This window comes from Phaethon aethereus (genome assembly GCF_964289735.1).
Source record: "Phaethon aethereus genome assembly, chromosome: 1".
Classification (NCBI taxonomy): domain Eukaryota; kingdom Metazoa; phylum Chordata; class Aves; order Phaethontiformes; family Phaethontidae; genus Phaethon; species Phaethon aethereus.
Window position 1 is genome coordinate 64,252,577 of NC_138575.1, and position 25,263 is coordinate 64,277,839.

At 45.9% G+C, this 25,263-nt stretch overlaps 1 protein-coding gene across 1 annotated transcript; it reads left to right on the forward strand.

Annotated features, from left to right (window-relative positions):
• Positions 1 to 222: 222 nt before the first annotated feature.
• On the forward strand, positions 223 to 24,847 carry ATP6V0A4 (ATPase H+ transporting V0 subunit a4; the record flags this gene model as incomplete). The annotated part of the gene is made up of 20 exons (XM_082007370.1): positions 223 to 339; positions 838 to 916; positions 1,752 to 1,846; positions 2,864 to 2,989; positions 3,391 to 3,485; positions 4,540 to 4,666; positions 5,257 to 5,339; positions 9,708 to 9,801; positions 11,235 to 11,447; positions 11,848 to 11,998; positions 12,573 to 12,712; positions 13,013 to 13,170; positions 13,644 to 13,737; positions 15,516 to 15,634; positions 16,600 to 16,816; positions 18,425 to 18,532; positions 20,388 to 20,522; positions 21,482 to 21,599; positions 23,487 to 23,658; positions 24,754 to 24,847. The coding sequence occupies 20 exons, from the start codon at positions 223 to 225 to the stop codon at positions 24,845 to 24,847; spliced, it is 2,535 nt and encodes an 844-aa protein (XP_081863496.1).
• Between the last annotated feature and the right edge of the window lie 416 nt (positions 24,848 to 25,263).

Below are 25,263 nucleotides of genomic sequence, written 5' to 3' on the forward strand. Positions count from 1 at the left end.
GCTGATGGGATACAACCTCATGTGGGTCCGGCTTTTAGGGATGTGAAGAAACCCTTTTGAAGGACGTGATGGGCAGCGTTGGGTTAGGTTCCAGCACCTTGACTCAGTGATCCCAATGTTCCCACAGCACTCGGCACCTTCTGGCACCTCCCTGGGTGAGGAAGACCACGCTCCTGACACCAAGGCCCCCACAGACACCCAGGTCGGAGGAGGGCAGGCGAAATGGCCTCAGTCTTCCGCAGTGAGGAGATGAGCCTGATGCAGCTCTTCCTGCAAGTGGAGGCTGCCTACTGTTGCGTGGCTGAGCTTGGGGAGCTGGGTCTGGTCCAGTTCAGAGATGTGAGTAGTGCCCAGCTGGAATGCTGAGCTGCAGGAGATGCCCCCTGGGGTATGCTTGTCCTTCCCCCAAAGCACTTGGGGAAGGTCCACCTGGGGTGGTCAAGAAGCCCATGGACAGAGCAGGACTTCCCCAAAGCTGATCTGAAGGCCAATCACCATGCTGAGACCCAACCTGATTCTGAGTCCCCATCCATTGCACTGCACCCTCTATGCACAACCTTAGGACAATTCCCTCCACCACCAGAAAACAGGGGGTATCTCCACGAGAGTCCATCTATGACTCCTGCTGTCACAGCAAGGCTGGGTGGAAATGAGCCTGGTAAGGCCACAATGTCCTTGGCCCTAAGGAAACCCATGGTATTGCCCTGCCTCTAGGAGTCTGTAAGATGCCGAGGTGGTGGCCATCTGCACCGAAGGCGTTTACTCCTGCTGAAGTTAAAAATGAACATGGCAGCATGCAGTCTCCAGCCCCACGCTTGTTTTCCCTCCTGTTTTTAGCTGAATGTGAATGTGAATAGCTTCCAGAGAAAGTTTGTGAATGAAGTGAGAAGGTGTGAATCCTTGGAGAGGATCCTGCGTAAGTAAACGCTTGTCAAATGCAGTCGGCTTCCTGCCAACTGGTGGTGTGGGATTTATTTCTTTGTTAAGTGCTCACACTGTGGAGCAGAATTAGTGGCAAAATGGTGATGTTTTCACCTGAACCGCTGGAAATATTTTGCATGCATCAGCTAATTGCTGCTTTGCCCCATATGGGCAATAAGTTGTTGCTCCTGTTTTGAAAATGGTTAACTGAACTGAAAGGAGGTTAATTAGCTTCTATAAAATCACAAGATAAATCTGAGGCTGGGCAGGAGGCTAATCCAGATAAACAGACTCTTACCTCCATGCACCAGCCATTGGCATATGCTTCCTGTGGCCAAGGCCTTCAGCCTGGGGACAAATCCTTAAAAACCAAGCAGCAGAGTTCATGGCACCTGGTGTCCCATGGGCATGTGTTCTGTGGGCTCTACACTCCCCACACCATGACACCAGTGTCCACCATAGCCACTGTGACAGCACTTGCCGTTGCCAGAACGGAGGAGTGAAGCTTGTGGCATGCCATGTTCACTGCCCCAAACAAGGAGGTTCCATGCCGGCTGTTTGTGCAAGGGTTGAGGGCTGTCCAGAGCACAGGGGTGGGAGCGGCCATCACAACTTCAGGAGAAACAGCATCCTCACTGAGAAAGGAGGCTGCTGGATGTTCAATTCTTGATGGTTGTGTATATGCACTGGGATGATGGCTCTTCTATATCACTGCCCCTTGTCACACCTTGCTGTCAGATGTCCTGACATGGGTTTTAGCAGCAGCTGGTGACCAGGATGGTGCAGCAGGGATGACCCTGTATCAAGACGTCTGTGTCCTTTCCTTGCAGGTTTTCTCGAAAATGAGATGGAAGACATTGTTGAGATAGTCAAACTAGAAAAGTACCCAGAGACTCCCTTGCCTCGGGAAATGATTGATATGGAGGTACAGAATTTGGAGTGAACCAAGGAGAGAGGGAAGGGGACGTGCACTGGGGTGTCTGGGTAACATGCTTGATACAGCCCTCCCCTGCAAAGAAAGACCCAGTAACTGAGGCTGGCGCAGCTCTCCCTGCCTGTGGAGGCACTCCCCAAGTTGCTGTCTCAGCAGTTAGGTTAAGGCTGGTCTTGTTGCATGTTCCTAAAGGAGCCCAGTCTTTTTACCATCCCCTGTGAAGTCTCCGATCCAACATATCACTCCCACAGAACTCCCTCATCATCGTGTAGGTGAGAATAAGAAGGGTTTTGGTGATTTTAACCAGAAGAGCTGATGTTAGAACCGGCTTCACTGCATAAAAACCTCAGGGCTGTCTGTCCTTTTGGGAGTATGATTGTGATGTAGTAAGACTGTGGCCTGACACAAGTACTGGTGCCTTGCTTTTGGAGGTGCAGGGCTTGCTTTATTCTAGCCCAGCTGGAAGCTAAGTTTACAGACTGGGTCATTTTTAAATGCTGCACATGTAAGTGACTAAGAAGGAAAATTGCACTTCCCAAGGGCTTCAGCTTCACAAGGAAGGTGGCTCCCTGGTGTGTTCCTGGGCCCACACCCTCACCTAGGTTTTGGCCTATGTCTGATGAACCTAAGCTAATGGCCTTGTAGGCTCCTTTAGTAGTCAGTCCACCTGGGGTCTGAGCTGTCCTATGGGGACCCACAGAGGTGCCAAGACAGGCTAAGGCACCTAGACCAGGCAACCATTTACCTGTGCTTTGGTCAGGTGAATTCTGTTTCTAATGTTAGAAGAGGGCAATGAACTCAGTAGGCAATGTGGCAATGGGAAAACAAGGTGCCAGCACTGGTAAATATCTTCCTACAAACCCAGTGTTAATTGATGCAGTCATTGAATATTTCTATATTCCCCCTTGAAAAAAAACAACCATCTATTGTTTAAGATTTGGTATCAGCTTGGTAAAGGGCCATTGGTCTGCTTCAGTGTTTTTCTGGATGTGCTTGGAATCTAAACAGACGGTGCTGGAGAAACTTGAAGCTGAGCTGCTGGAAGCCAACCAGAACCAGCAAACGCTGAAACAGAACTTCCTTGAGCTGACGGAGCTCAAACATCTGCTGAAGAAAACCCAGGACTTCTTTGAGGTGAGAGGCCTCTTTGCTCTTCCAACAGAGATGTGGAAAGTTCCTGGAAAAAATGACATTTTCATTTCATGTGTGTTGCTGTTACTGATTTTTAATCAAAACCCAGCAGTCTTTACCACAAGCCAGTAAGATACGTTTGCACAAGCACCTCAGTCACCTTGGAGCCTGCATCACTCCATAAGTCAGTGGGGCTCAAGAACTTGGTTCTCAGATCTCTTTGGAAATGGTGTTTATGCCTTTCAGTTGCTAAGATGTAGTTTACCTAGTTTACCTTTTTTTCCTTGCCTTTGGTTTAAATCCCTGTGGAAAGCTACCTTTGGGGGAAAAATGTTGGGAGGTAGATGTGAAAATAGTTTTCAAACTGGCAATGCTGAATAGCTTTTAAAACTAATATTTTCCAGGCAGAAACCAATCTGCCAGATGATTTCTTCAGTGAAGACACATCTGGACTCCTGGAGCTGAGAAGCACTCCTGCTGCTGCATCTGCCAAGCTGGGGTGTGTATTGGTGATGGCCCTCAGCTTGGCCAGGCTTCCCACCTGCACTGCATTGCTGTGACACTTGTATGCTTCCTTCAGCTTCTTAGCAGAGGTTTCTCACCAGCCTATTCAGCGTAGCTGTTTAATGAAGGTGAAAGCGAGACTGTCCTCTGAAGTCATCATCAAAACTATGATCAGGTTATAGGTCAGAGGGACAAATGGACTTTTACTTCCAGTCCACCAGTGCCAGCAAGCCTTTAGTAGGTATTGACTGAAATTTGTTATCTTACAACATCTTACCTGTGGCTTCTGGACTCAGGCAGCTGGCTACCAGTCTGGTCCTCAGGAATGGATGTCTAACCACAGCAAAAAGCCATGGGACTGCTTGCACTGGGCTTTGTCTGCAATAGAAAGTGGCACTTTAAGTTGAGAGTTAGGAGAACAGAAACACCACTGAGCATAATGCTGATGGCAATTATGCAGCCAGCATAGACTCAAACAGATTTCCTTTGTGTTTACATCAGATAAGTGTGGTTAAATTCGCTGATGGTGTTCTCCTAGACTGGTGTTTTTAGCTACTCATGCTGGTATTTCTGAAGGACCGTTCAACTCCTGTTTGAGCGAAGCACATGCCTGCAGAGGGCTTACCTTGGTGGGTGTGTACCAGCATGTCATGGCGCACTTCAAAGGTGCAGTCTGGTACTTTCTGGGAAAAGGAAAACAGGAGGGAGTAAAGGTAAACCACCACTGCAAAACTGCTGACTTTAAGCATCTTTCTGTTCCTCCATTTCTACCTGAATTGTCTCTTCTCCTTTTCTGTTGATCTGGGGAGGACTTACAATGTTTCAAAGAATGTTCATTCTTTATGTTCATTCTGCGTGTTGTTCAACAGGATAAAGTCAGTCAATTGAGGCTTGAGCAAGGAGGTCTTTCCTAGAAGTGCCTACAGCAGCAGCAGCAGAGCCCTGGCTATCACAGACTAGAAAACAAGAGATTGTAAAATCACGTGTGCTACAGGTCCTAAAAGACTTAGAATGGGCTTGTAATGTATTTATCTTTTAACTCTGCTCAGATTCACAGCAGGGGTAATAAAGAGGGAAAGGATGATACCCTTCGAGCGTTTACTGTGGCGAGCCTGCAGGGGAAACATCTACCTGAGGTACACCGAAATGGACACCCCCCTGGAGGACCCTGTTACAGTAGGTACCGACGTGTTTTTGCTTCACGCTGCTCCATGTGCATGCCTGCAACCTGCAGAAACCAGCCTGGTGCCCTGGCCATGCTGCAGCACTGGCTGCTTCACCAGAGCTGGGTGTCTGAAGGCAGCCTGTAGAAGAAAGGTGGGAAAGTTTGAGGGTGGGAGAAGTTTTTTTTGACATTCCTTTCCCCTTTTTCCATTGTTGAGGTGGTTTCATTTTCCTGTCTGGTGGACGTGAGACCTAGCAGGGTGACTGTGTTACGGTGACCACCAGGGAGGGGGGCTCTGGCTGTCCTCACCCAGGGCTGGCCACAGAGGGTTGATTCCCCTTGGTGTCTCTGGGGTGAGCCCTGTGCCCCTGCGGACCTCCTGTCCCCTACCTCTCCGCTCCACATTGCTGCTTCCCCATAACCCAGAGCTGCCACCTGTGCCCGGTCCCTGAAGCAGCAGCTAGGGAAAACATTGCTGCTGGAAAACTGGGGCTGAGGAAAAAACACAATGCAGTGGAGAGGCTGCTGAAAAAAACCCCACATTTTCTGCACCTGATTCTTTGCTCTGGGTGAGTTAAATTCTGCTTGAATTGCATTGCAGAGAGAAGAGGTGAAGAAAAACGTGTTCATTATCTTCTATCAAGGAGAGCAGCTTAAACAAAAGATCAAGAAGATTTGTGATGGGTAAGGCAGGCTGGTGGGCAAGCCACAGTGTCTCCCACGGAGGTGTTTACCTGTCAGCCTGGGCTGGTGGAATTTGAAGCTGGAGATTAGATCTCCAGCTCTCAGCTCTGCCACTGAGCTCCCTTCCGCTCCTCAGCTTCTCTGTTCCTAATCATGAGAGATGTCTGTCATTTTGGCACTTGGAAATTGAGGTCCTAAATTTTCTGAAGTGACTTAAAGATCTTGGGAGCTTCAGCTGTTAGGTTTTTTATTTGGGACATCTTGAAGGGGACTGGTTTTTAAGCAATACTCAGCATCCTTCCCCTGAAAATCAGGAGCTCTAACTTGGGCACTGGGAACATGGTAATCCCCAACCTGCTCTCAAGCCTTCCCGCATTTCAGCATAAAAAGATAATGCTGTAGTTTATTCAAAACTTTCCCAAGGCCTTTGGGCAGTATCTGTGTAATCAGAGACAGAGACCAGAAGAGAAATGAAAGCTTCATACAGCCTGACTTGTTTCCACCCTGTTAAGCATCTTGAAAAGATAATTCAGGTTGAATATTTTGTTACTCTTTCATAACGCTGATGACTGACAGGCTTTGTTGCAGTGTAAATCAGATTTGACGAGGGGATCTGTCTGCTGCCCCCGAATCCATTTCAGGTATAACCCCTTGGCCACGCGGGGCCAGCCAAGTGCCTGCAGGGTGCAGAAGGTTGCAGGGAGGGTTTCAGCAATTGCTCTTACTCGACATGTGTGCTCAGGGCAGGCCTTTCCTTACACCCTGCCCTTTAATCAGAATAAAAGCAGGAAGATCATTTCATCCAGCTGGGAGACCTGACTTCAGTCCCATGAAGCAACAGACCCCTGGGGACTATTAGCAATTCCTGCATTAGAAATGGGGCCCTCCAAGATGCCTTCTGTAGGCAGTGGAGGGCAATGCTCATCCTGAGAGCAATTCAGCCCTCCTGAGGTGGGCATCTCTCTCTATAAAGCAGCCACGGGAGCATGGACAGCTGGGGGAAGACTCCCGGGAATCAGTCACTGATTTCTGATCCTGAACCTCAGACGCAGAGGGAGTTTTTCCATTGCCACTGTGCAAGATCAGTCTGCTGTTGCCGGTGGTCTTTGAGCTTTTGGCGAGTCTCGTTCTCTTTCTGGATTACAAGTTCCTGCTTATGTCCCATTTCTTTGCCTGCTTTTTAGATGCTGTTCAGTACCCTTCTCCCCTTCTGCACTCATAGGCAGTGGCTGGCAGTGAACGCTTCCCATCAGATTTGCCCCTGCGCCGATGGCCTTGCAAGTTGCCAGGCCATTCCTTTAGAGTTGGCTGGGGTTGCCTGCAGAGTGCTACAGGCACTTCAGTTTGGAGGATTTCTTTTCCCCCTTGCAGCTTTTTAGATTTTTTTTTTCCGGGATGGGAGTTAAAAGAACAGGCAATATGAATATTGATTGAACCCAGAGTCATCCAAACTGGAGGCGTGTCCTTCTGCAGTGGGGTGCAGCCGGGAACGTGCCGGGAGCTGATGCCGTCTGTGGGGCCGGGCAGCACTGGAAGCATGAGCAGATCCCTGCAGGGTGGGCCATGATGTGCAAAGTTATTATGAGCTGGTGGTATGTATGTGGTGGTAGGTTCATAGAAAGGAACTTAGAGTGGTTTCTCCCAGCCTCTTGTAACTGAAGGAAAACATACCTAAGACAAATTCAGAGGGTGTCCTTTGCCGTGCTACTGCACTGGGTTTTTTTTACCGCCAGCTAATCAGGCTACACTTGAAATTGTCTTTTGTGTCTTTTCTTCCTCCCTTTCAAATTTTTTGCTTGCTAATATGCATGTATATACAGATGCTTTGCTAAGTGGCATTTTTTTAAATGTATTAATCTCATGACTCTTCTTTTGCGCTCTGTGGGCCATCCAGCTATTGCTGGTACACACATCAAGACATTTTGGGCTGGTCCATCTTTAAGGCAGGGTTAACTATACCTAAAGCAGATGGCAGTGTCATTTCAGCCCCAGCAGGACATTTCTGCTTAGCACTAAGTCATCATTCATGACAAGTAAATATCCTGCAAAAATCATGAGACTAGTATAAGCCGGTCTCCTACCAGGCAGGCTAAGATTTGTTTGCAGAGCAGTGTGCCTCAGGTTACACTTGTAGTCCCTGCTTGACTCTAATTGGTAACATTAGTCTGCCAATTTCATGAGCATTAAGTCCATGCACAAATTTATTAGTGAAAGGTGGAGAGGGAGCAGGGAGGAGGAAAACGTAAGAATTTTTCTCTTCCTCCTTTTCTTGCGGCTGCCTCAGCACTAATGTGAATACTAAACTGGGTTTATCAATGTAAGGATTCCCTGCTGAATTCTCCTGGAGCTTTCAGAGATGTCTGTGCCGTTAGGGCAAAGCTGACACTCAGTATGCAAAATGGCTGTTAAAAGATCAAAGCAACACTGCTGCAATAACGTTATTGGAAATGGGGGAACTGTACAGCATGGAGAAATAAGCTTTCAAGTTTGATTAAAAATCCTTATTAGAGAGGAACTAGGAGCTGTGGAGAATAAGAAGATGGAAATAATTAGGTAGGGTGAATAACCTTTGGAAACGAATAACAGGTGTTGAGTGAGCAGAGATTCAATTCTGAAAAGGGAAGTTTAGCTGAAGAGCATGTGCTGTCATTACAGACAGCTCTGGGCTGATCTCTAGGAAACTGCAGCGTGTTTAGTTCAATTTGCAACTGTCCTCACTTGTGTGTGTGCTGGAGCTGATTTTGGAGAGCAGGTCGTGGTATAGTCTGTGCTCAGACAAAGCCAGAACATTATACTTATCTGTCACAGAGCATGCACATTTTTGTCTCTTAAACAGGGATAGACCCCGATGACCCTGTTACATCTTCTTTTAATTCATCTCACGTGCAGAAAGGCAGCCCTTCAGCAACCCTAACTCAGTGTAATGCCACCGCAGGGTGGTGGGGATGTGTTGCCTTAGGTGGGCAGAAATCTCCGCTCCGTAAAGAGAAGTGATCTCTTCCTTCAGACCTGTTGGGGCAATACTGAAGGACGATATTTATTATAAAATAATAAATGTCCTTGAATAATAATAATGCCATTGAAGTGGCAGGGCTGGCACAAGCACCAGATATTGCTGAACAAACCCAGTAGGGAAAAATGGAGGGTTCTCTGCTATTTTAGTTACTGCAGCACCTCAACTCAGTTAAAGCTTGTAGGTGTACAGCCTTGCAGCAGCACACCTTGTGATCTGTGAGGTCCCAGTGGGAACTCCTTGTGCCTGCTCTTCGTGTATGAAGTATACTCTGGGACTTGTTTTGCAGGCAGGACAGGTAGCTGTATGCTTTTCAGAGAGACATGCAAGTTATTTATTTCTAATTGGCTGTATTGCGGACGTATAATGGCTTTACAACACCGCAGGGGAGAAGGTCATCTTGCATACCACAGCACCTGCATGAAGATAAAACCTTCGCTCACATCATAGAAGCCCACATTAGTCCTTATGTCACATTAAACAAACCAGCTGAACCTCCCAAATACAACCTTGGGGGTAGGCTTATAAAAGCATTTATACTGGCCTGGACACATGTAAATTGATGTAACAGATACCACTCTCAGGTGTTTAAAAAACTTTACCCATCCTTCCCTTGCTCCCAAGCTGTCTAGCCAAACAGATGGACCAGAAGCCAAGAGCCGGCTCTATGGTCATCCTCCTTTTGTTTTATCCTGGAAATACAGTCGGTTTTTAGGGTTTGTTGAGTTTTGTTGTTTTGTTTTGGGTTTTTTCTGTTTGTTTTTGTTTGTTTGGGGTTTTTGTTTGTTTGTTCGTTTGTTTGTTGTTTTTATTTCCCCAGCGTTATTTACTTACGCCGCGGGCGGGCACGAAGGGCGATCGCTCGCCGTGCAGCGGGCGCTCCGCGCACGCCTTCCCCGGTGGCTGCGGGGGGTAGCGCGGAGGCAGGGACGGGGCGTTTCTCCAGCCTCAGTGCGAGAGGGACACCTGTTGGCTACCGCGCTAACGGGGCTGCCTTTGCCGGGGGGGCTGGGCGGGCTGTGGCTCTTTGCAGTTCAAGCAGCTTGTGGGCATAAGGCAGGAGCCTCCTTACTAGTGCTGACCCTGTATGGTATCAGGTACCTTCTAGCACCTGAGAGAAGGAGTGTTTTTTGCAGCTGGAACAGGCAAGGGGATCCTTTTTCTTGTAAAGAGAATAAATGTACCTTTTTGGACCTTTCTGGGAGACTAGGCACAACTTTGTAGTATGTGAGAAGTATATACTACCAGGTAAGAAATAAAGTCTGGTTTCTCCACCTTTGAGCTGAGAAGAGTCCAGAGGAGGAAAAAGGCAGTCAAATAAATGGTGTTTCTCATTTCTCTCTTACTGAGGCTAGATTTCGTGCCACAGTTTACCCCTGTCCGGAGTCTGCCACTGAGCGCCGAGAAATGCTTGATGGAGTCAACACAAGGATCGAGGATTTAAACACAGTAAGTGCCAGTGGCTGGACCTGCCCAGCCTTTTGCCCTGTCTGAAACCCTGTGGCCATGGCCATATCCCAGGCTTGTTTTGGGAGCTGGCTGTGCAGAGCTGGCCAGGAGCTGGGGATGAAGCCACCAGCTCAGGAGTGGTCCCCTGACCTGTTGCAGAGGCCAGTGCCCTGTGCTCTGCTCTGCCCATTTACACCCCCCAGGAGCTGCTGGGAGACAGTCTCCCATGTGAGGGCCTCAAAAACTACTTGCTGCTGTTGGCTGTGCAGAGGTCAGAGGTTTAGACCTTATCATATGGGGCTACAGGGTGGGATCTAAGGTCATCAGCAAGCTACAGGTATTGTAACCAAATTGCACATTATCCAAAATGGTTTAATCTAGGTCTTACAGCATGGTTTCCCTAAGAAGCTCACAGAGTTGCTCAGTCACAAGTGTAGTACAACCATACTAGGCTCAGAGAGGACTCATTTCATATTTAAATTAGTTTTTTTTTTTACTGAGGAAATCTTGGAGTGCTTGTCACACTAGCAATGTAAAGCCAAGATTGCTGCTAGAGAAGTATCGGTCTCCAACCTCTTTGCTTCAGCATTTAACACAGGGCTGAAAATTGCAAGTTCAGTTGCTATGGGTGCTCAGTAGCTTGTACATCCATATACTGTATCAGGATTTCTTGCCTTTTGGAGGGAATCCTCCTGCCTGTGACCTTTGTATTGTCACCCATGACAATCAGTGCATCCCTAGTCAGGAGGGAATGGACACCCTGTTTGCCTGAGGTGGCCCATCTGGCAGTTGACATCCTGCTGTCACCCCCTCTGTGGATTCTTGTGAATGCCAAGCCTGCACACACAATGCAAGACTGCTTCCAAACTGACTTTCACTCCTGAGCAATGTGGGCAGCCAGGCTTCTTCAGTGCTTGTAGACCACACAAGTTATCTTCTTAATGCATTATCTCCATCACTCACTTATGCAGCAGCACTGTGGTGGGCACATGATGCATGGAGGTCCCAGCAGGGCCATGAGCTGTAGCTCTAGCAGAGCAGGCACGCTCATGGACCTGATGTGCCCCACGTTCATGGCACAGAGCTGCCTACAGGAGACGGCAGGGTGGGGGTGCATGGTGAGATTGTGACCAGTCTGTAAGCAACTGGATAAGGAGCCAGTCCCACAGCTCGGTAACTTCCGATGGTCTCCTCTACACTTACAGAGGCACAAGGCCATGCAGGGACAGTCCTTATTGAACAGCATTGTGCACCTGGTGTCAAGTGCTTTTGTGTCCAGACCCGCACACACTGTCTGCCAGGTCACCCCACCCATTCATATGAATTGCTCCCTTTCCACAATCCTCTTCCACTTGCCTTCCTCAAATAGCTGCTGCATAGACCATGCCACCTATGCCTTCCTACCTCAAGTGCTGCCTGTGCTGTGCTTACAGGTCATAACCCAAACCGAGTCCCACCGCCAGCGACTGCTGCATGAGGCAGCAGCCAACTTGTGGTCCTGGGGGATAAAGGTGAAGAAAATCAAGGCCATCTACCACATCCTGAATTGCTGTAACATCGACGTTACCCAGCAGTGCGTCATCGCAGAGATCTGGTTCCCAGTGGCTGATGCTGGCCGAATAAAAAGAGCTCTCCATCAGGGAATGGTAAGAGACCAACATTTTGGGTCCCTGAAGCTGTCACCCAAACTGCATTGTTTATATGTCGAGCATATGTTCAGACTTCTGTCTGTTACTGTAACGCTGGGCTCCCTTTTCCATTTTAATTAAAGTTGAGATTGTCGCATAATCACTTGGCCTCAGGGAGTTTGAGATCAGCATTAAATCTTAGCAGGTTTGTGACTGACCCACAAGAGTAGCAGTGCTGGCAACTTTCCCTGAAAGAAATCAATAGCACAGAAAATGGAAAGAATCTGAATACAACACTCTTGAGCCCAGCTTTCATGTTGCTGCCTGTGCATGTTTGGACACAGACCTTGGTACTGCAGGATGGATTCCCCTCTGTTAGCCACCATGACTGTGTCTGTCCTTGTCACTGGGTTTGCAGGAGCGCAGTGGCTCTACTATCGCCCCTATCCTGACCGCCATACACACCAGGATGGCACCACCCACCTTCAACAGGACAAACAAGTTCACAGCTGGATTTCAGAACATTGTGGATGCCTATGGTGTGGGCAACTACAGAGAGATGAACCCAGGTGAGAAACACTCAGCAACCTGCAGCTGGCTTGCTAGGGCCAAAGTGAAGCCTTTGAGCTCCGTCACTATCCTAAAACATGCACTCATTGCTGATTGAGAAATGTGAACCATTTTTTCTGATGGTAAAAATCGGTACTGTTTTGTCCATAGGCATGAATTTTCTCAGGCAAAGAATTTGGCCATCAGTCTTCAGTGATTGACTGTGTCAGTAATAACGAATTACACAAATACAGGATGGGGAACGAGTGGTGAGGTAGCAGCACTGAGGAAAAGACCATAGGGCCTATATAAGTTGATCATATTGTGCTGAGACCAAAAAAAAGCCAAAAGAACCTGAGAAAAGTGTGAAATACTCATCTCAAGGAGAGCACTGACAATGAACAGAAACCTAGAGTCTTTCTGGTGGTAAAGCTAGTACTGCACTAGATGTGATTTGCCTGGCGAGTAAGGGAGGGATTGCGGAGGCCTTTAAGGGCAGCAGTTGGGACGAATGGTCCGGTGGGGTGGACTGCTTCTCTGCTGAGGTCTTTTTGTTTAGGAGGAGCTGAGCTTCTTGTCCTTTCCTTCCTGCAGCTCCATACACTATCATTACCTTCCCCTTCTTGTTTGCGGTGATGTTTGGGGATTGTGGCCATGGCGCTGTTATGCTGGGCTTTGCACTCTGGATGGTCATTAATGAGGAGAGCCTTCTTGCCCAGAAGAGCACTAATGAGGTGAGTACCAGGGAGCGGTGCACCCTATCAGCATAGGAAAAGGGTCATCATCCCCATTTGATAAAGAGGGCATCTGGCTTCCCAAAGGCTGAGTGGAGATCCTTGGAAGATGCTTGTGAGACAGAGATTTGGCAAGTAATTCTGCCGACTTCTACACAGGGACCTGGATGGGCCCAAGAGTTTCCTGTGAATAATTGGGTATACATAGTGAAGTACAATCATGTCTCCTGTTCACCGAGGCCCACCATTTGATGGGACTGCAGGTGCTTTGGTCACTGACACTGCCTTCTCCGCCTACAGATCTGGAACACCTTTTTCAGTGGGCGCTACCTGATCCTGCTCATGGGCATATTCTCCATGTACACTGGCTTCATCTACAATGACTGCTTCTCCAAATCATTCAACATCTTTGGCTCTTCCTGGCATATCATTCCCATGTTTAAAAATAGCACTTGGAAGTAAGTGGATAGATGTGGGAAACAACTGAAAACACACTAAATGGAGCATGTAAGCTTTGAGAGAAAGGCACAGTGACTGCCTGTGTGGGGTAGGGAAGAACTCCCTGCTGTGGATGCAGTCATGAATGAATCAGAGGTTTTGTCTGACACACACAGACAAACTCGCTATTGAAATGGAAATGTAGAGTCCCCAGGAACAGGCCTGTTTGTTCAGGCACTGTTGTGCATAAGAATCTGCAGGTGTCTGGGACTGATGCATAGAGAATTATCAGTGTGAGGGAGCCTGTCATTGAACAAGACCCATTTACAAACACACACACACACGTGCACACAAACCCAGGATAACAGTTCACGGAAAGGCTGGAGTCGGTGACAGGTATCACGTGGTAGTCCTTAGCACATCTCACATAAATGGACCGTAGGTTTATATGGTGAGACTAAGCTGCAAAGGCCATTTCACTTTTCTTTTCTAGTAAGGATGTGCTTTTGGACAATACGGTCCTGCAGTTGGATCCAGCAGTCCCAGGAGTCTACTCTGGAAATCCATACCCATTTGGAATAGATCCGGTAATTAAATTAAATTGCTCTAGGATAATTTGTATTTCAATCCTGTTTCTACATATCAGATACATCAGGAGCTCCCTGCTCTTTCTCCTGAAGCCATGCTCTTCTCTTCCTGCTCTTTGCCTATTCTCTACATAGTAGTTGTGATGCTTCTTTAGCCATCAAGGATATATATTGCTGACAGTTTTGCATAGGCAGCAGCAAAATGTTAAGCAGGAAGGACCTTTGATTTCACTAGAGAGTGGTCTTGTGCTGCAGTCTCCGCTCTGTCACCAGGCTGCTGTTTCCTTATTCGAGTACTTAACACATTCCAGAAAAACCTCACAAGTTTGAGAGCAAAATCTTAATTTCTATGCAGTGTATTTATTGTATGAAGTGTGAAGTAAATGCCAGTATTAGTTAACGGATCCACATTTTCTTCTCTGTGTCCTATTTCCCTTTTCTTGCTGTTGTCTCTTTATAGCATATTGAAATGCAGTTGTTAACATCAAGCTTTCCTGTTTCAATCTTCATATAATCCAATTAACCTCTGTTCTGCTATGTGCACCCTCATTTCAGTTGGTCACACAAAGAAACGCTGGCTTCCCCTAGTTTGCAGAGAGATTGACCTTGTAGTAAGTTTTACACAAACCAGGCTCTGAAGCTCTGCCCAGGACATAGGCAATGCAGTTCAAGAAGTCACAATAGAGGAAGATGAAATTTCTGTACACATCCCTAATTTAGGCTAACCCAGGTTAGCCCCTCCTCCATCCTGGCTGCTGCTTTTGCTCAAGAGGCTGGGACCCCTGGCTGGGAGGGAGGAATGGCTGAACAAGTGCTGGCCGGGAAGGGATGGACTGGCAAGCACCAGCTCCCATGTGGCGCACTCTGTGGAAATTACCCGAGTCACCTGCCCAGAAGAATGCGTGGCTCTCTGCATTTTGCAAGTCCTGGCTGGATGGCTGAGATATATGTTAGAAAAGAGTCACCCTGAGCTGAGGAGGCTAGGAAGTCTCTCCCATAGCCATGGAAGAGGCAAAGCATGTTGGACAAAGGCACATAAACTAATGTTTTGCCTTCCAAATAATCCTGTCTTCCCTTCTTTCCATACAGGTACTATACTTGATATCTGAAAATAGGTATCTACTTGCCATCTTTGGGGTCAGAAGACTTTGAGGTCTAGGAAATTTTAGAAGAAAGGAGAAGGAACCCCAGAGCTGTGTAGTATAAAGAAGGCAGGACTGAGAAGAGGCGTAGGGTTACTGTCCTAACATAACTGAAAGGTTACTGCAGAGAGGCAGGCAATAATCTCACCTCCATGGCCAAAGAGCTGGAATGAGCTGGGGTTTTGTTCAAACAAAAAGTTTGAACATGCTCTGCTGTCGGTACTTCTCTGGCAAAAGTGGAACAAACTTCCATAGCAGCAAGAGGGATTTTCTCAAGTCTTTCCACCTCTGCTGACGGACATGACTGAGCCTGGGGGCAAGGAATGACACTGAAAAGATCTAGGTTCCACTACCAGCCTTTGCACTGGTTTCTGGAGGACTGAAGCAAAATCACTAGATCATTTTAAATGCTGTTATTTCCTCTGTTAAACAACGATAATACTTTATATCTTTTAGATGAGAAGCTTGGCAGAGTGAAAGTTATTATAAGGAACATCTAGATTTCTGTTGCTTGTTATGTTCTCACTAGAACTGGTAGGAGTAAATTGACGGCATCAAAGCAACAACTTCCACAAATCTGTTATTGAGCAAACACCTAAAAACCTGGTTCTTCTGTCTCTGCTCCTTTCCCCAAAGATCTGGAATGTTGCACTGAACAAGCTCACTTTCCTGAACTCCTACAAAATGAAGATGTCGGTTGTCATAGGGATTGTGCACATGATTTTTGGGGTGATACTCAGTCTCTTCAACCACATGTAAGTATGTTTCGCCAAGCCCCTTGCTGCAGCACACAAGTCCTCATCTCTAGTGTCCTTCATTCAGAGAAAGCCTTATATCTCGGGCCAATGACTTGAATTTTGACATTTCCCCAGGGCGAGTAGAAATGTCCCGAACGCTGACTGATTCACACCCCTGTTGGTAGAGTGCTGAGTCCAAACACCAGAATGATGGCCATTACATTGCAGATATTCTCTTAGATAAACTCTCTTTCTTGCTTTCTCTCTTATATTCTTGATTCTGCAGAAATACTGAAGTACACTAAATTAAAAATATGTAGCACCTCCCACTACTGATAACTTTTGTCTTGAAAGACACTCTTCTGGTCTAATCCAAAGCACACAGAAATCTTGCACAGTGTCAGTGCGTGTGTTTCACCTGACTTAGTGGGCCTTTAGTCAGGATTTATGGGTGTGAGTGTCTACACCTCTGCCTCTATATTTTGCAACAAAAAATAAGAAATGGTGTTAGAAGTGGAGAGGCTGACACTACTGTCTTGAGAGACTCTCCAAAGTTGGAAAGTGTGCAATAACCTTCAAGGATGGAAAACATTTGCAGATGACAGAGAGGAGGACTACCCCTACAGAACTGATTCTACACCTGGTTCTGATCTTCCTCAGCGTATAATGCTTCACTTTGTAAATTAGCCATTTTTTGAAAATCATCTTTGATTTCAATGCAGTAATCTTTTGAGGTGCTGAGATACTGGTGGGTCAAGTACAAAAATCCAAAGAGAATCAGTATGACAAAACTTTTGTATTTAAATGATGGCTTTCATTGATAAAGATTTCAATTACAGACTTCTTTCTTGGCTAGTGATAGTTGTATGTTTCTTATGTTATTTTCCAAAGACTAAGTAATGTATAGGACTGCCATACTTGGGTGCAACTTTGTATTAATACCTAGTGTATTAATTCTAGTTATCTTTCCTGATTCTTTCCAGCTACTTCAAGAAATACATTAACATTATCCTTCAGTTCATTCCAGAGATGATTTTTATTGTCTCTCTTTTTGGCTACCTGGTCTTCATGATCATTTTCAAATGGTGTCATTTTGATGCCCACTCATCCCAGAGTGCACCAAGCATCCTCATCCACTTCATCAATATGTTTCTGTTCAATTATGGTGACACTTCAAATGCTCCGTTATATCTGCATCAGGTATGGATCAAGCATCTTGAATCCACTGTAGCTGGTTTTGGATTCACAGTGGGTGTTTTGGAGAGTGGGCATAAATATGGGGAACAGGCTCAGCAGCTCAGTCGCAAGTGCCAGCCACGTAAAAGGTTTTTTCTTCTGATATTCCTGTTGGCCTTGTAGACAGGTAGGACAGAGAAGCTATCAGTCAGTGATGCAGAGGAAACCTCGTTCTTAGTGTCATCATTACAAGAATAATGATGCAATTTAAGATACTCTTGGGGAAAAAAGGAAAGAAGGGTGATCAGAGATGCAAAACTGGGTATTGCAGATGTGCTGTCCTGAAGCCTTGACACGATGCTACAGACAAAGCAAGCCTCTCCATTCCTTGATTTCTTATTTGTTCTTTGGAAAACTTGAAAACTTCATATTTTCAGCTAAAAAATTGCAGTAGCCAGAAGATCTTCTGGCAGCCTTTTGTCAGGAATATCTCCTTTGGGGAGTTCGCTTAAAAAAAAAAAAGGGGGGGGGCAAAAAAATCTCCCCATAAGAGAAAACTTCTTTTAAAGTCATCTCTATTTATTTGCTCAGAACATGGATTTTTTTTTTTCTTGCGAAGTTTACACCAGCAGCATCCATGAAGAACCTGCAAGCAAATGCTGCCTCCAGCCACATGTATGCATCTGCATCTATACAGTTGCACACTCTGGCACTTCAACATGAACTCAGTTTTAGGGCTGCTGGTGTGTCAGTTAGTAGAGAGACCTTATCAGTTCCAAGTAACTGTGCTAAGGCTGCAGGGGAGTTTGGGAAAACACAGTTTTCCCGGCCTTCAAAAAGTCATTAGATAACATTTTGCTTTGTAACAACCCAAAACCTTTTGAAGATGGTAAATTTTTCCCCATATTCCTATCCCTCTACCCAACCAGTTACTGTCTGTGCTATCCACCTGGGTAGTCTGAATTGTAAAGATTGTATGAGACCAACCATAGAACAGAGATCTGAGCCAGCTTTAAAAAAATGCAAAAGTTGTACTTTGGCGTTTTCTTTGTTTGTTTTTTTGTTTTGTTTTGGCTTTTTTTTCCTAAAGTACAAAGTTATGTTAGGACAGCAACAGGGGTGGCATACTGCAACAAGTACACCTTATATTGTAAGGGTAATGTGTTATCAGACCTAAGCTATTGGGATTCAGTTCCCTTCTGGAACTGCAAATGTAGAACAAATCATGGATTCCCTGCATTCTAGGGGAACACTTGAATGACTTCAATCTTACTGCAGCATTTCTACCTTGATCAAAGCGAGGCTCGCCCAGCCGTTAGGACATTCACTTGAGACACTGGAGAGCCAGGTTCAAGTCAGTAACATTGGGTTTTGGCAAATTAACCCTTTCCAACATGAAAGCTTTTCATCTCCGAGTCTCCAACCATCTCTAGCTGGCAGATCTTTCTGGAGCCTTAAGCAGTATACATTTATTTTCATGTCCTTACAAGCAGAGGGGACTCAACCAATACAGGGAGTATATCTGTTGTATAAAAAAAATACTGTTTTATAGAATCAGGTTTCTAACCATAAATGTAGTTGACTAAAGGAAGTAAAGTAACTTTTTGCTCTTCCTGTTGCTTTGTCCTTTAGAAAGAAGTGCAGAGTTTCTTGGTCATATTTGCTCTGATTGCTGTTCCCTGGATGCTCCTAATTAAACCTTTCATCCTCCGAGCCAACCACCAGAAAGCACAACGCATGGTAAGGGATGTGAATCAGGCAAGGGGGGCTCAGTATAGCAAAGACAAAGCTGAGGAGACAGACCCCAAAAACTGTTTGCAGTGATATGATACAGCTTTTCTCTGATCCCAGAGGTTCTCCAGTGATTTCAAACTGTGCTTTACGGCACATGCACCAAGAGCATGTATATGGACATTTGTCTGAGCCATCTTAATGGGAAGCAGGAGCTTTGTTCACAAGGCCATACCTTATTTGTTGGGAGAGGAGTTAGACTGACACTGAGCTCTTTCCAGTGTTGTATCCAAAACCAGAGAAGGTTTAGAAAGACCTGTTTGTAAAGACAAGACAGGGCAAAGACCTCAGTTCCCAGTCCACAATCATGACTAACCACTGGTTTGCTGCTCTGTAGGAATGGGGCATCTGTGATACTCCTGGCCTGGGAGAGATCAACACTGCTTGGATGAGAGGCTTGATTTAAAAGCTGTTGCCTGCTTTCCAGCAGTGCTTTCTTCCCTAAGTGATTTCCTTCACGTTAACGGAGCCTTCCTTCCCATGGGCTCTGCGGTTTGCCTGGCTCTTCAGCACGTAACTGCAGCAGCTGCAGTTTCCCAGTGTTCATTAATTCTCTCCTTTATTACACTAACAGGACTTTACTTGTCTGTCAGGATTGACTTCTCTTTATAGTCGGAGTTAGTGCCTGAAGTACCTTTTATAGGGCACAGATGTTTCCATTTGAAGAAAGAGATGCTGGTTGTGCTGCGTGACCTTTTCCAACCCAGTCATTTCTGACCTATAACTGAAAGCCAGGTCCCTGGGAGACCTTTGCAGCCCTGCCTCTGCACTGTAATTTCTTATTTTGTCATTCTTCTGGGATTTGGATGAAAGCTTGACATGGCTGACTCCATCTCCTGCTTTTATGCTAGTAATATCTGGCAGCTTTTCCCCACCTCCTATTATGCCCTTATATTTCTGTTCCTAATTTTCATATGTTAGCTGTCTGATCACATCTTACATTAATCCAGATTTATATGTTTGCAGCAAAGCCTGTTCTCTATGCTGACATTCAGGTAAAGCAAAGATAAAGTGGATGTGACAATGATTGCTGCTGCAATAGGAAACAATATGTTATCATGAGACCTTGCCCATGAATCCTGCTGGAGGCTATAAAGGGTGACAGGACAAAACCTGACAGAAGCTGTGAGGTCTGTATTTGGTATGCCGTATAATAGGACTGTTATAGGCATATAATGTAGGGCTATTCTCACACTGTGCTGTCATTTCTGGAGTGAGGCTCAGATCAGGTTGTTCAGGCCTCTAGAAAAGCCTTGTAAAGAATTATTACAGAGAGAAGGTGGGTTGTCATGAGGTTTTTGTCAATTTAAAATTAATCAAGAGATCTGAATTGTATTTCTGCCTGTATCCCAGCAACTGTGTGACCTTCATCAAGTCACCTGATCCTTTCAGGCTCCATTTCCCTTTAACTGGATGCTATTTCCTTTGATTTGAACCCATCTAAGTGAGATCATTAGCTTTAATGTACCTCAGTTTTCTCGTTTGCCAGAAGTGATGGATCTTCTCATGGTGGGTGTAAAAGGTGCATTGTAAGACTAGAAACTAGCTCTAAATTTGTTGGAATCACTGGAAAATGCTCTAGGATGGAAAATATTTGAGTATTATTGGCCATTCAGCAGGAGTACTCAGTTTCTGTGGTCCATGATGACTAACTATTGTTGAAATTGTCCTCATGTTCATGATATAGTCCTTCCTATGTTACCCATCATCAGGTTATTGATGGAGTTCTGTGCCATGGTCTGCTCCATTTTGGTATCAACTTGTAGCATGACACAAAAGACATATTACATTTTGTTTCTGAAAGATTCGGTCTCAAGATATCTCAGGAAACCCTGGCGGTGAAAATGAGGTAGATGTCCTAGAGACCAATCACTCCAAGAAAGCTTCCCAGGGAGACCAGAGTGGTGGCCGTGGAGGACATGAGGATGATGACGAAGAGGTAAGAAAATGTGGACAGAAAATTATTAAGACAGACACAATAGTAGAAGACACAAAGTCAAGCAGAAGGCTTTTGCAGAGGTGCCAGCCCTTCTTTTTAACAAGATACCAAGACACACTGTTGCAACAGTTTGTGTTTCCAAGCAGAGTAAGCTTTGAATTTTCATAGAATGAATCCCTCTAAATTTTTGTTTTAGTTTTGCCTGGTGAGGGCAGGCATTCTTACAAACCTCAAGCTTTTGCAAACTTCAAGCTTTTGTTTCCCCAGGGGCGGTTGTTTCACTTCCACATTGCACCCAGAGAAAGTCAAGCCTTCCCCAAGAGTCAGTGAGTTTTCCTTTGTCTAAATTGTAGAGGAGCATTGAAAAGTTGGCAGCCTGCAGTGTTGGCTAGGGAGAAAAGTCTTCCTTTGGCAGATATTGCCAAGGGCTTCTGCAGTATGTAGCAACACAGTTAAAAATGTGACAGAAGTGTTTGTAGCAGTTGGGAGTACCCACAATATTGAGTGTGGATATGGCTGACTCTTCCCAGTCACAGGGAGTCTTCACAGTCTTACAAGGTATGCTTATTCAATGATATCTCCCAATATGTTTATGCCAATAAGCAGTCTCAAAACCCCTAGTTTATGTAAGGATTTCTGTCTCTACAAGAAATCACAGATTGGTAGCAATTGGATTGCCATCTATTCCAGATTTGAAATTGAAAAATTTGAAATATGAGCTGGTCCCTGAACATTTGTTTTTCACTGGCATTGTATTTCTCTGGGGAGAATGTAAGGGAAGATCATGGAGAACTGACAATTTTCAAAGCAGTTGTTTTATCTGGGAACTATCTATGTGTTGCTTAGGGCATATCGAGTAAAACGGAGAAATATGAAGAGCTTTTGGTTGTGTTGCTCTTTTAACCAGGAAGCCCTGAACTAAGAACTAATAAAATGCATTTGGTTTTATGTTGTTTCAGTTCAATTTTGGAGACACATTTGTCCACCAAGCAATCCATACCATTGAATACTGCCTTGGCTGCATCTCCAACACAGCATCCTACTTGCGGCTCTGGGCACTGAGCTTAGCCCATGCACGTGAGTGATTGACTACATGTTAGTTACCTCACCAGCAACTTCGTGCTGATCACTGCTTCTGCTGGTGTTTGATTATTGCTCTGAATTTCTCCATGAAATCAAAGTTATCCTTGTGGACATTTGTGTCTCGGAATGTTTTCCTTCAGGCCAGATCAATCCAAGCGTTTCATGGTGGCCATCTCCGTTTTCAGTGGCCACTCCTGACTGGGGAGCTGGGTTGGGGCCCCTTTCCCACACTGTTCTGTAGCCACCCTCTGGAATAGGCCTTATTGTGTGTGGGCATGGTGGTAGGTGCAGTCCAAATGGGTAGTCCAGTCCGTAGAGGTAAAGGCAGTATGGGAACCATAGCTCCATTTCTCAAGAGGCACTTGTTATACCCTTAGGCTATGAAGATGTCAGAATGACTTGAAACAGTTACTTTTATTTCATTCAGCAAACTAGAGATAAAAGTTTTCATTCAAGAATTCCTGGAATTTTTCATTTTCACTGGGATTTTTCCCAGCAACATTTAATGGAACCTCACATTCCATGAGAAATGTACAGCATCTCAATGTCTTTTATTTTGATTTAAGGTAAAAATAAATGCTCAAATACTAGAAATTGCCTCAGGCTGGAACTTCATATTTTCAACAACTCTAATTTTTCTGAAATGTTTTTTATTAATATTTCTGTACTGCCTCTGGCTAGGAGTTGTGCCTGTCCTAAAGAATTGGGCACACAAAAAAGGAAAACAAAAGGGGGGGTGCCATGGATTGACAGAGGTGACCTGTACTTCTTGGCACAGAAATGAGCTTAGTAGGAGTCGACTGAAAGCTAATACACATTAGCTTTACACAGAGGACAGGTATCTAAATAAAATAAACCAACTAAAAAGCTTAGCTAAGAGCAATCCTATATGTTATGTCAGAATTCTGCATGGAAAACCACCATATTCCTTTGCAGCCTTACAAACTGACATTGACAGGAGTATTTTTCCCGAGGGAGGGCAGCAGTTGCAAGGTATCCCTTTCATCTGTTGTCACCTAAAGTAACAGGTCATTGAATCTGAATATGGCTCGAGGACCAACGACTGGCAAAATGGAAGGCTGAACTGGTGGCTAGAGCATCTGAATGGAGGAGAGCTCAGCTGACTCCTTGCTTTGCCTGTAACACGAGGAAGATTGCTCAGTCCTGACTCTGTCCTGTGTGACTGAGATAGTTAAGTTAGGAACATGTCATTGAGCTGACAGGACACGTCAGATATACCAGTGCTGTGAATGTTGACGTAAATGTGTGCAGGAAAAAAAAATCTTTAAGAGCATGCGACACTAATACAGCCTACCTTGAGTGAAACCAACCAGTTGTCTTCTTTTCCCCCACCATAGCTTCTCCATGACACCCTAAGAGAAGTAGTTGGGATAACAAATGGGAATTACATGTCTCCTGTGGGTCTTGTAACCTAATCTACACAAGTATTTACTATGTCAGTCGATCTTGTTCACTGGGATTTAGCAGCAGGCATTCCTAGAAGGCTCCACGTAGTGCCTATCTGCCATGTTAAAGAGGTGCAAATTAAACTGATGACTGTATCATGCCAGGGGAACGGCAGTCTTGCTAGTGTGCTTGCAGGTACTTGTGATGCAAAGCCAAGCCAAAACCAGCACCATCAGCTTCTAACACAGTAAAGAGGAGCAATGGAGAACCATATGCATCCACTTTCCTTCCCCAATCATCATGGAGAGGCAGCATGGCCGTACATGATTACTGTCATGTACATGATTACTGTCATGTACATTTTATCGTAGGCCAACTCATCTAACTGGGAAAAATAGGTGAGCTGCCAGACTGCATGTTGTGCCTGTCCACAGTTGTTGCTCAGAAGTGTTTTCCCTTTATTTTCTTTTGCAGAACTGTCAGAAGTTCTTTGGACCATGGTGATGCACAATGGGTTCAACAACAGCGGCTGGGCAGGCCTCATTGTCATCTTCATCATCTTTGCAGCATTTGCAGTGCTGACGGTAGCCATCTTGCTTGTCATGGAGGGGCTCTCAGCCTTTCTGCATGCCTTGCGTCTGCACTGGTAGGTGGTGTGGTCTTTTGGAGCTTTTCCCAGAGCAGTCTTAGGGAGGGATCAGGCTGTGGCAACAACTGGCCACATCAGCGGTATTAGACATGCTGCATTAGTACCTATGCATTAAGACATCAGTCCCCCTTGGCAAATGAAGCAAAGGAGACTCCTCCAAAGGGAGGTCAGAGATCCCTGCTCCACCTCTGAGCTGCTGCCTGGAGCAACCTGCCTGTCCTCCTGAGCCTGTGGTGGCTGTGGGCATGTGTGGCAAATGGCAACCCGCAGTTCTGCCCTGGTAAACACGCAGAGCGACCGAAGCCACCTTGACCTGCATAATAAGGCCTGAAGGCACCACAGCCACACCACTGGTTGTGTATCCCACCCAGGGTCACCATCAAACAAAACAGCTGGGGACTACCTATGGCAGCAAGAGTTTGGCCAGGGCTGCAAAACCGGCTGAAAACCTGGTCAGCACTTGTGCCACTAGCCCAGGTTGAGCTCCAGGCTGTTTCGGCTTTGTGGTGAACCAGTGAGCTCATGTCTGCCGTAACTAGACGTCAGTCCAGGCAAGGACAGCAGTGCGGACGCACCATCAGGCCAGTATGTAAAGCAAGACCAAGGTAACAAATAGCCCCTCACCACCACCGTAACTTGGCATCCTGCCTGAGCATCCAAGCTGTGGCTGTTTTCACCATGTAACATCCCACCACAAACCACAAACGCTGCCAAGGCAAACTGTGGTGCAGTTGCTTCATTGTGCAGGGAGAGGGAGGTATCTGTCTCCCACCAGAATGTGTAACTAGCAGGCAGTTATCCCAGCTCGCAGAGGTGCTGGAAGCAGTTTAGCAGGCAGGCAAGGTCCTCCTGACTGGCCTCATGAGGAGCGTTTCCAGGCTGACTGATGGAAAGTCAAAGCTGATGTGTGCTGGGTTGCTCCCTGGGCTGCTTGTGTCTCACTGCTGGCTCCAGAAGGAGCCTGCGTTCCCAGCTCAAAGGACACGATGTCTCATGGCCTCCCTTTTCCCATGGGTGCCACTTTTCAGCCTCTCAGCTGTCCGTAGATCCTGTATGCAGGCAGCACTGATGCCCCTCTCTGCTCCTCGCCAGGGTGGAGTTCCAGAACAAGTTCTACGTGGGAGCTGGGTACAAATTTTCTCCGTTTTCCTTCAAGTACATCATTGATGGCACCGCAGAAGAGTGAAGCCAGGACATTGCTGCTTTGCTCCTCAGACCAGGTTCTATTTTTTTGTGGTTGCTGACCCACAGAGTAGGGATGAAACAGAATGGGATGGGGCCCTTGAAAGAAGAGCAGTCATAGATGAAAATGTCCTAGTTGCATTCACATATACTGCTGTATCAGCTGAGAGCTGAACTACATTGACTGGGCTGGCTGGACCCTTGGCTGAGTATCTCCACTGATGTCTTTGCCAAGTACCTGGTCCTCAGCATTTGATTGGGTCAGCTGCCTACTGCTTGGTTGAAAGAGGAGATGCAGCTTTTGAATTAAATTGGTTATTAATAATCATCTCACGTGTTTTGCTCCATTTACTGCCTTGTGTTTGTGGCATATTTCTTTCCGAGGAAAATATGTTTTGGCTATTGCTTCAAGCTGTGGTT